Source organism: Gymnodraco acuticeps, unplaced genomic scaffold (genome assembly GCF_902827175.1).
Source record: "Gymnodraco acuticeps unplaced genomic scaffold, fGymAcu1.1, whole genome shotgun sequence".
Classification (NCBI taxonomy): Eukaryota; Metazoa; Chordata; class Actinopteri; order Perciformes; family Bathydraconidae; genus Gymnodraco; species Gymnodraco acuticeps.
The window spans coordinates 1177321-1188943 of NW_022990673.1; the positions used below are offsets into that span (position 1 = coordinate 1177321).

General features: G+C 43.5%; 1 protein-coding gene across 1 annotated transcript in view; it reads left to right on the plus strand.

The window, feature by feature from the left end:
• prrc2c (proline-rich coiled-coil 2C) overlaps window positions 1-10466 on the plus strand; it is a 30191-nt gene extending 19725 nt beyond the window's left edge. The window contains 18 exon segments of the mRNA XM_034229783.1: window positions 304-826; window positions 2010-2095; window positions 2177-2371; window positions 2476-2724; window positions 2987-3079; window positions 3669-3770; window positions 3870-3943; window positions 3945-4033; window positions 4126-4344; window positions 4517-4629; window positions 4722-5038; window positions 5760-5991; window positions 6114-6224; window positions 6392-6586; window positions 6677-6777; window positions 6968-7094; window positions 7202-7492; window positions 8997-10466. Of these exon segments, the coding sequence (XP_034085674.1) occupies window positions 304-826; window positions 2010-2095; window positions 2177-2371; window positions 2476-2724; window positions 2987-3079; window positions 3669-3770; window positions 3870-3943; window positions 3945-4033; window positions 4126-4344; window positions 4517-4629; window positions 4722-5038; window positions 5760-5991; window positions 6114-6224; window positions 6392-6586; window positions 6677-6777; window positions 6968-7094; window positions 7202-7492; window positions 8997-9248 (3369 nt within the window). The 3' untranslated portion in view covers window positions 9249-10466.
• The last annotated feature ends 1157 nt before the right edge of the window (window positions 10467-11623 follow it).

The window sequence follows — 11623 nt, forward strand, 5'->3', positions numbered from 1 at the left end:
AATTGCGGAGAAATAAAAATGTTTCTGTAGTGGATAAAACATTATTATACCTTTTTTTTTTTTTAAGGGATGGCCCAGAAGCAGCTCCAGATATCAAAATACTTCATTTATAATGTAAAAGTTCACTAGGCAAAATGAGTAAACTGTAACTCACATATTAAATCCCAAATTGATTGTTAATGTACCATTTTGGCATATCGTATATTGGAGTAGTTTTGCGATATCTTACTTTAAAGCCTTTTTATCGGAAAAGTTGATGTTCTGATATCATCATGCACTACTAACTCGTACTGTGTTCTACAGAACTGGAGTAAAAAAGGCTCTGGTGAGAAGAGCAGAGGAGGCGGCGGAGGAAAGCTGCCACCAAGATTTGCCAAAAAGCAGTCATCACAGCAGCAGCAGCAGCAGCAAAAACATCATCAACACCACCAGCAGCAGCAACAGCAGCAGCAACAACAGCAGCAACAACAACAACAACAGCTGCAGCAACAACAACAACAGCAGCAGCAGCAACAGCAGCAGCAGCAGCAACAACAGCTGCAGCAGGCCACACAGTCTCAGCCTCCTGTCCCCCCCGAACCTCAGGCCCAACAGCATCCTCCAATTTCTGCCCCCCAGCATCCTCACCTCGCCCCCTCCCATCCTACTGCATCCCCGCAGACTCTGGAAGGAGCAGTGGCTCCACTGCCCTCCATCCCCCCTGCCACTGTGGACTTTACCTCAAAGAGCCTCCCCCCCGCACCTTTGCAGACGCACAGCACTCTGGGAACAGAGCTGTGGGAGAACAAGGTAGCAGGCACCACGGTCCTTCCTGATGTCAAGAAACGTGAGTGGAAAAGTCAATTATTGTTACAAATATCTGCTTGAGTCCTTAATGTTGTGATTAAGTTAATAAATTAGGGCTGTCCCGAATACCATTTTTCGGGCTCCGGATATTCGGTAGTAATCAGCACCGAATATTTGAATATTCGGTGCGGAGAGATTTTTTTTTTTTTTGAGAACATTTGGAGAAAAAAAAATGTTTCATAACACGCTCCGACACCTGACAACACGCTGTTAAGCAGAAGTGCAGAAAGAGCATACTATTACGATTTATATGTATTTATTGTCTCATTACTCGCATACATTAAAACTAAATGTGTCCTCTGCATTTAACCCAGCCGCAGTGCAGCGCCCGGGGACCAAATCTGGTTCCAAATTCCGTCTATAACGTTTTACAACCTGAAGATACAAAACACATATTTCTGTTATAACAACAATAGTTTTAATAACATAGCCGTAACAGTAGGCCTAACAGGGTAACACTTGTTACCGATACAGTAAACAGTATTTAAATAAATGAAGAACGAAAAATAAATGAACGAACTGAATGCCAATAATAGATGTTCCCACATTGCTCCTATTATTTTCACGATTCGGATCAAATTGAAAAACTAATATAAAAAAACAATTCGGTTGCTTGCTTGCAACTATTTTCCAAGCAAAGTAAGTGCACGTTTTTATCATGTGTAACGTTACTGTTTAAACGGCGGATAAAGCAGCTTCATCATGGCAACTTGACAACAGCTAAGCTAAGCTAGGCTACTACTTACAGCAGCCAGTTTCTTGTCGCATATTTGGCTCACTGCCTTCTTCTTACCGTCGCCCAATTTAAAATGGTCCCACACAGCTGAAGTCTTCGGCATTTTGTGTTCATGTGTGTGAAACGAGGTGAAGCGTGCCGTTTGCGTTCGTGACTGTGAGTGAACGCGATGTCAGGAGCACAGGCTGAGATTGTATATATTTCCGCATTTTAACAGTGCAATTCAAAAGTATAAATATAGTATAAGAATATGGCAATTCGCCTTTATTGATAGCATACATTTAGGGGAATTTTTAAAAAAAAATGAATATCCGAATAATGAAATTGAAACCCGAATAGTTGGCCAACGAACGAATATTCGAATATTCGGGTACAGCCCTATAATAAATAGCAAACTTGTCTAAAATATGCAATGTGTTTATTCCAGTTGGTCCAATCAGCCCTCCACAGCCACCTTCTGTGAGTGCCTGGAACAAACCCCTTACCTCCTTTATTGGCATGGTTTCCTCTGAGGTATGTGGAATACGTCCCGTCTTTGGTTGAGTGTATAATCCTTAGATTCAATTATTAAACTTGAAAATGTTTGTGTTTCAGGGTATGAAGCTAGGATCGGAGGGAGGTGTGGAAATGGCAATAGACAGTATTCAGTTTGGAGCGCCGTCATCTGCAGGCAGCACCGACAGTGATGGAGTTCCAGCGTTGCTAGAAAACATCTCTGAAAACAAACTACCCGCTCCCAAAGAACAGAGACAGAAACAACCTCGAGCTGGCCCAATCAAAACGCAGAAGGTAGTTTAGCCATCATACATTGTTGTTTTGGATTTAGATTTTTTGTTTGGAAGAATTGTTTGACATAAAAACACCATTGTAATTGTGTAAATCCGACTCCTCAGCTTCCTGAAATGGAACCAGTGGAAACCAAGGAGTACAAGCCAGGTCCCATTGGTAAAGAGCGCTCATTGAAGAACCGCAAGGCCAAAGACGCACGTGGAGACGTGGAGGGGATGGAGGGAGGAGTCCCCGGAGGAGTCAGTAGAGCCACAGACTCCAGTCCACCCTGCAGCGAGACAGTACCAGAGCTGGGAGGAGACATCGAGGGCATGATCACAATCCCCTCTGCAGAGTACCACAGCAACTCTAAGGTACATCAGAGTCCCATGATCACACAGCTAGGCTTTCTTTTTGTAATATACTTATATGATAGTTGATTTGAGCGAAGCAATCACTTTACATCTGGGCGTGTGGTTAAAGTAATGATTCGATGTGTTCAATTAATAACCTCGTCTTTACTTGCTCACAATAAAAGTGAATTTCAATTAAATAATACCTCTATCAATATAAAAGTAATATTGCTGCACAAAAACATGTGTCTGAATTAACATAATATATGTCTTTCCCTCTCAGGAGTCTGTCACCGACTACACCACCCCCTCCTCCTCACTGGCTGACAGTGTTCCTACAGGAGTGAATAAAATGGAAGAGATATTGGTGGCAAATGTGAGTACATCCTAGGGCTGTGCGATTATGGCAAAAATCATAATCGCCATTATTTTGGTCAATAATTGATATCACGATTATTAAATACGATTATTCATTGACTTTGAAAACATCCATTTATTGAACTTTAAAACAAATGCAAATAATAATTTGATCAGTGTCTTTTTAACTATTTATTACCCTGAATGTATAATTCAACTGAAAAACCAATACAAAAATAAATGATACATTTACATTAAAATAAATAATATCAAAATAATAAATACCAATAAACAAGATCAACACATATTTTGGAGCACACTTCAACAAGCTACTAAACATATATAAATATGATAAATACAAATAAATTGGATCAAATATGTTGCAGTGCACTGTCACTACCTAGCAAAGCAAAATAATCGTTTTTTTCGATTATGTTGTTTTCGTAATTGTGGCAGGCTAAAATCGCGATTAAGATACGATGAATTGCACAGCCCTAGTACATCCTTATTCTCTAGGTCTGTGCCATACAGTTCTTATTCACAGGATAACTACTCTAATCCTAAAAACTGGGTATTATTCAAAGACTTATTTTTTGTATTTGTTTCAGGTGGCACTACCCCACTCACTGCCCATTCCTCGGAGAGAGACCCTGCAGCAGAGCTCCAGCCTCAGCAATGTCTCTCCTGCTACTGTTGACCTAACACTAAAGGTACGCAGAGAAGCAACACACCAGGAGTGTGCTGTACTTCGGAGAAAGGTTTCAGTTTAACATGACCTAAATACCTGCTACATTCTGTCTCCTCCTCAGATGGAATCGGCTCGTAAGGCGTGGGAGAATTCCCCAAGTCTGGAGAAGAACTCCCCCGTCGTGTCCTCTTCCCCCCCCCATCACATCCTCGTACTCCACCTTCTCTTCAGCCTCTATGCCACAGATTCCCGTGGCTTCTGTCACCCCCAGCACCTCTCTGACAGGTAACATGACTCCCAGTAAACATCTGCCTTATATCTCCAATAGTGTTGTCAAAGATGTACATGTTTTACACATTTTGATCTCCACCCTGAAGGTTCTGGTACCTATACAACGTCATCACTAAGCACCAAGACCACCACAGCCTCGGACCCCCCTAACATCTGTAAGGTGAAGCCCCAGCAGCTGCAGAGTGGCGGTCTGTCCTCCAGCAGCAGCAGTAGCAGCAGCAGCTTCTCTCAGCTGGGCTGTGTGCCTACACTCCTCCCCCAGCAGCAGCAGACCCCCCAGGTGTACGTCTCTCAGTCTGCAGCAGGTGAGAGAAACATGGCACTAAACTGTGACGTTTGTTATGTCTTTAAATGTATACTTTAAACACCAACCTGCTTGTTCTTTTGATAGTCCTGATACTTCAGTTTCATGTTTTGGATGATTCACTATGTTAATAATCCCTAATATTCAAACCCTTGTATATTGAGGTTCTGCAGCTCAGATTCCAGCCTTCTACATGGACACTAGCCACCTATTCAGTACCCCCCACCCTCGCTTGGCACCTCCCTCCCTGGCGCAGCAGCAAGGTTTCCAGCCCGGCCTCTCGCAGGTAGGACTGTCTCTTTGTCAGAAACAAGCTGCAAGAATGTTTTTTTTAAACATGGAGGTAAAACAGCTTGTCTGTGTTTCTCCACCTTCTAGCCGACAGCAGTGCAGCAGATTCCAATCCCCATCTACGCTCCACTGCAGGGTCAGCCGCAGCACCAGCACCACAACCAGCACCACAACCAGCACCACAACCAACATCATAACCAACATCATAACCAACACCAACATCATCAACAACAACAACATCAACAACAACAACATCAACAACAACATCAACAACAACAACAACAACAACATCATCAACATCAACAACACCACCAACATCAACATCAGGCTCAGCTGGGACTCAGTGCCGGTCCTCCAGTCTCCCAACCACAGGACCTGTTCAGTTCCTCACTGCAGCCTTACAGGTAACACTGCACAGGTACTCAGTTGAAACACAGGGGAAATATGCAGTACTGCAGAAGCGCCAGTATCCCCATTTCCAACTCTAATGTTCTAAAGCTGCTCCAGTTAGGAAGAAGCATTGGACTTCCAAGCACATATTGTATTTAAAGCTTTTTTTGATGATTGAGCACTTTTTATTTGTAAAACTTTTCTTAACAGCATTGCATACTAAGTATTGAAATAAAAATAAATTGTTTAATAAACATGTTTTTTCTCTCAGTCTATCTTAAACAAATGCCAAACTTCACTGCATCGCATCAAAAGGTGTTAGTCTGTGGTATAACTGTAATGATGCACTGAAATATTGTACAAGTCTATCTAAACTGAAAGTATTGTTTCGGAGCCAAATCATTAATGGTTATGAACAGGACCTGTAAAATCCCATTTGTTATTTCTTGTAATTTCTTTCTGATTGTTTTGTAAAAAACAAACAAATGATGTCGCTGATGACCTAATATTTTACATTATATATAGAATATATATTATTATTGTTGTATGTTTTGTTTCTGACATGTTCAATAAATTGACTTAAAAAGAAAAAAGAAGAAAAATCACAACTTCACTGAAACCATTTTAGCTGCGCGTTACGATATTGTCCACTAATTAAATAAATAATTGATATCAGTGTACTGATGGGTGCATCTCTATTATTCTCTCCTGACCCATGTCCCGCTCCATCCTCAGGTCTCAGCAGGCCTTCATGCAGAGCAGCCTGTCGCAGCCCTCCATGATGCTGTCAGGACCCTCCCTGCACAGCTATGCTGGCGTGCAGGCGCCTGATCTAGGCAAACCTCAGTCTAATCTGGCCTATCAGCAGGCCTCCTCCACTCAGCACATTCCCATTCTGTTCGAGCCGCAGCTGAACCAGCCCTCTAGCATGGGGGGCTCCCAGCTCATGGACACACACCTGCTGCAGGTAACCAGTCTGTTCCCAGAATTGATTTACCGTATTATACTGTCATATATTTTCCTCATACTGACATCTGTATTTGATTTATTTTGTGTACATCCAATCAGACTTATCTGTCTTTGGTGCAGGCTCGACAGGGAATGAGTCAGCATTCAAACATGTACTCGGGGCAAGTCCAACAGCACGGCCAGAGCAGTTACTATAGCAATGCTCAGTCGCCCAGTTCTGCAATGCAACAGGTAACCAATAAGCGAACACGGTGATAAAAACGTACATTTTAAACCTCATATGTATAGCCTATGTTGTTTACCACTCATCCACACATTGATGTTAAACTGAAAAGCAGCATGGTTTTCTCATCAATGATTTTTTGTTGTTGGTATGTAACATCTTGATCTCTCTCCAGGTGACAGTCCCTCTGTCCAGTTCCCAGCTGTCGCTGTCAAACTTTGGCTCGAGTGGAGGCCAGCCCCTCCTGGCGCTGCCTCCCACTCCCCCCCAGGCACAGCCTCCCAACATCAACAGACAGCCCCCCATCTCCCAGCCGTACCGAGGCCTCATGGGCCCGAGCCACAGCATGATGCAGCCCCCTACCAGCAAGGTAATGCAGATATATGCGACTCTGACGCTATTTAATTTTACATTTTGTAGGAATGTGGTTTTAACGTTTGTTTGCGGTGTCACCTGCCAGATGGACATGGATCTAAAACTATTTGGCAGTGGGATGGATATGAAGCCCGGAACACCTCCTATCAGCGCCAGGAGCACTACACCCACCTCCAGCCATTACAGGTACCACCCATACATTCTTATCATACCGCAAATGTGGATTAACAATTGGAACCAAAACTCGGAATGTGCAAGGCCCTGCTACCTGTTGTGTCCTTAGTCGTACATATTTGTGCTACACAGACCAAAGTCAATGTATCTGGTACTTACCCACCATGTGTGATTTCATGGTTTCCCTCTCCTCTGCCTGCAGGGCCAGCTCCACCTCTCCCAGCAGCCAGTCCAGTAAGATCAACAGCATGCTGTACCAGAAGCAGTTTCAGGCGAGCTCCGCCGGCATGAGGATGGCACAGCACTTCCCTGGCCAGTTCAACCCACAGGTAGAGCAGTCGTCATAAAGCCTGTATTTTAGTAGTGTCTATAGAATGTTCACTAGCATGGAACTCAACTGTTAACCACCAATTAATTGTCCTGTTTGTTCCTCCAGATTTTGTCTCAGCCCAACCTGGTCTCTCCTCTGGTTCGTCCTCCTCACGTTAACTCGTTTGCCGGAGGTGTCCAGCGCTCCCCTATGGGCCCTCCAATGTCATCCAATGTGGGTGGGGGTCTCATGCCCCATCCCCGACCTCCGCACCCTCAGCACCCACAGCACCTGCAGCATCCACAGCATCCACAGCATCCACAGCACCCACAGCACCCACAGCACCCTCCCCGAGGGCCTCCTCCCCCGCCGGCTCCCAGAGGCCCACATGCCATGAATGCTGAACAGGATCTAAAGGTCTGCTTCCTTCCTTCATGTATCCGTTGATTCTGTTCTTTGTTTCATTTAAAGGGATAGTTTGGATTGTCTGCAGGGAGTTGTATAGGTTTTTTTTTTTTAATATAGTCAGTTCATTACATACAGTAGATGGTGGTTGGTATGCCTCCATTTTGGAGAAACAGACAGGAGTACTGGAGCCAACAGTAAACACACCAACCTTAAATAAAATGAAAATCAGTTTAAGTGTACGCTATATTTACCTTTCTGTCAGACCAATAACCAACCAAGTTAACAGACTCATCGACAAAAGAACCTAGCAGAACACAGGTTGCTGGTCTACCATTGCCTCAGTGATGAATTAATCTTATTGTGTGACCCAACACAATGCACAATAATGGCGCGTTTCCACTGCAGGCCTCGCTCGGCCTCGCTCGGTTTGGTTAGGCCTCATTAGGCCCGGCTCACTTTAATGCTGCGCTTCCATTACAGTTTAGGAACTGGGGTAGTTACTATAGTAACGCAGTGTAGGCAGAGCCGTGACGTCATCTTCGATGAGAGCCCCAGAAAAACAACACAGCCGTTAGCTCTTAGCACTCAGAGCTCACAGCTCTTCATATCTGTTCAGAAACTAGACAAAAGTTAAACAAGTACAAACCACAGACTGCCTGTGTCATGGCGAATACAGTCGCTGGTTTATTTATGTCTGTATAGGCCGTTGTTGTGAGTGTGGACGGTCGGAGCATATATAACGTTAGCTTAGCCAAGCTCCATTTAGAAAACACGCATTTTAAAAGGGTTTTTCGCCTGCCGTCTGTCTGCAGACTTGTCAAAGCATTAATTCATGGTTTTTACTAACCGGTATCAGTATGTTGTTACTTCGGCATCATTTTGAAACGTGTATTACAATTAAATCACAGTCAAATATGTTCATCTTGTTGTAGTTGTAGCCCCCTTGCCAGCGATTCTCTCTCTAGTTTAGCATACTCAGCCCGACTCAGCCTGGTTGTTCCTGGCCCTAGAACCACGATCTTATGGGGCCACAAAAACTGTGAATTAGGACCCGCTAGCCGGTACTAGGCCAAGTGGAAACGCAACCAAAAACGGGCTCGGCACGCTTAAAGTGAGCTACCCGCTGCAGTGGAAACGCGCCATAACTAACCCTTGATAACCGATGGACCACCAACTCCCGTGTTCTGTGAGGTACAATGGCTGCTTTTGCTTATGAGTGAAGTTGCTTTGAGGAAAGAGCTGTCTGAAGGCAAGGTAAAGCAGTGAAAATAGTCTAAATATAGCATAAACTCATGTATTTTATATTATTTTCAGATGTTTTGCTGCTGCCCCTCCAAAGCAGTACGTCATTTAGCTTCTCTGCCAGTAATCCCTTCTCCAGACTAGGGCATGCCAACCAAGTACCTCGTACAACACAAAATGAAACAATCCCAACTATCCTATTTTAACAGACTAGTCTTTGTCCTCAGTGTTGGGTGAGTTTGCTGATTTGATTTTTGCCCTCACTCTCCAGGCGAAGCAGCGGGCTGAGGTGCTCCAGGCCACTCATAAGTTCTTCTCCGAGCAGCAGCAAGTCAAGCCCCCGCAGGTCAGCAAAGTGTCTCGGATTGATCAGGGGGGGAAACCCCTGCTCGAGACCTCTTCCCCGAACCACCAGGCAGTAGTCGACCGCCCAGAATCTGACAAACCCCCCATTTCCACGGCCAAGCCCATTCGGACTGGCCCCATAAAGCCGCAGGCCATCAAACCAGAGGATGGCAAGTAGAGAGCTGCAGAACCTCTTCAGATGACAATATGAATGGATGGAAGAGAGAATCTAGCCCCATGCACTCAGTCACCACCTCATATCAGCTCCGGGGGACAGTGTGTGGGGGGGGGGGGGGTGAGGAGGAGGAGTCCATGGTAGTGGTTACTGAGGAGGCACTGTCCTGCGAATACATAATCCTCTTCTTTCTTCTCCTATCCTGTCCCACTGTAGGTGGCGGCATTTGAGTTGGATTCTTCCATCCTATTTAGATGACGATAAAATGGCTGCAGAAGTTGTTCCATAGAAATCTACTGAGACGGTAGAAAAGAGGAGGGTTGGAAAGAGAAATTTGAAATGAGATTTGCTGCTGAGTTTGCCATTTTTTTTTTTTTATAGCTCTTGATTTGTTTTGTTTGTTTCCCCAATAGGATCAAGCATATTGTAGGAGAAACCTGTTTTTGTTAAGGAAAGTTTTGTTTTTGTAGTCAAAACCATCTGTGTAAGGAGATGTCATTTAGCGATGCACACTTTTTGTTGCCCAATATCCCATCATAATTAATCAAGTGATCTGTGCACGTGTAAATGGCCCTCAATACTACACGCACACACTCACTAACGGTTTCATCCACGGTTACCGATAAGAGGATTTCTCGTCTTTTTGTTATGCCAGAATTGAAATGTGAAAATTACAGCAGTTGAAGGAAATTAATGATTGATTTGTTGATAAGTCTGCCTGTGAGCCTGCGCTCCTGCCTTCTGCTCTCATCTCCTTGCCTGAGAATCACGGATGTGTGTCAGGTATGTGTTTGTGCTTTAAACGGGGAACGCTCGTAGCTGGACTCTCCTGTTTATTTAGCCAAAGGTTAAAAAGAGAGAGATGACGTCACAGCCTTTTTGGGATTGCTGTTGCCGTGGCAGCAGAGTTTTGATTTAACTCACGGGATTACATGGCTAATGTATGATCACTACATACAGCTGTTCCAGATTAGGAGCTATTGTCACACACCCTTTCACTGCTTCCTCCTATCTTTGCTGTCACACAAACACACACCTATACACACTTCACTATAAAACACCCAGGCCTGCTGCTATTGACGGATTTCAGTGCCCTTAGCTAGACAATAGCAGGATAGGGCTTTTTAGAGGAAACAAAAGAAAAGGTGAGGAGTTGAAACAGTAGAAAACTTCAAGCGTTTGTATGTCAACCTTCACTAAGAGGGGGACATTAACAGGACAGAAAAGGAGGGGAAAAAAAATATTAAATAGCATACAATTCAGAGATGTTTGGGCAGAAGGACACGTATTGTTTTGTTGTCTTTACTGAAAAAGAGCAATCAGTGCTATTTTCTGCCTCACCTCCGCTGGCTGTCCACCCACAATGCTTTCATCTCGGGGTTGTGGTGACAAGGGTCCTTCAGAACTGTACAGTAGTATGCACCCTGAGGTGGGGAGGGGTCCGCCTCACCTCCACTCTAGCTGGGGGAAGAGTCCTTCTTTGGAGGATGGATGAGGGAGGGAGGGAGGGTGGGTAACGATATTTTTTTCCTCTTTGTTTTATTTTTTTTTGTTGAACTTGTACAGGGGTTTCATCGCTGTATTAAAATATGTACGGTCTTATTTACATTCTCTTGGTTTGGTTACAGAAACTAATAAAAATAATATACTGTTGAGATGTTTTTCACTGGCGCCTGGTTTGTTCTTGAAGTCACCTTCCACTGTTTATGTCCACTAGGTGTCACTACAATCCTACCAATTTAAATGAGGAAAATCTATGATTGCAATATTTGGGTTTCAATGAGGCACCCTTTTTACAGGGTTTATTGGAGAACAAATAAATTAATCAATGGTACAGTTATTGAATAATGCTATATAGATACGTTGCTAGTCATAAATAAGAAAACAATTTGCATTGCAAGGTTTTAACTTCATCTATCTGCAGTTTGTCAATTAAAGGCTGCAAGCCATCTGGTCTACAATACAGAAATGTGCAAACTTGATATAATAGGCTTGATTAAGTAGATGCATGTATTAATGTCCTATTAACATTTATATAGTAGCTTCAAATGACTTTTCTTTTAGATTATGGTGTTTACCATGTTTTTAATGGCTTGACTTCATGAGTCAACAGCAAGAGTGGCTTATCACCGCCTGGCTACAGCAATGAATTACCTAAAACTGATTAATAAAGCTTTAGTTTGTAGTTCTGTTATAGCCACATACCAACAAACGCTAACTTTTCACAAGCCAAGAAAAACAACCCAATGAGGCTGGATGGATCTGTTTTTGTTGTGAAAATCCAGTCAGTAATACTTTGTCTTTAAGAAAAAGAAATTAAATACCGTTTTTGACCACTAGATCTGAGGATGGTCTTTATTTGCACCAACTAGTGATGT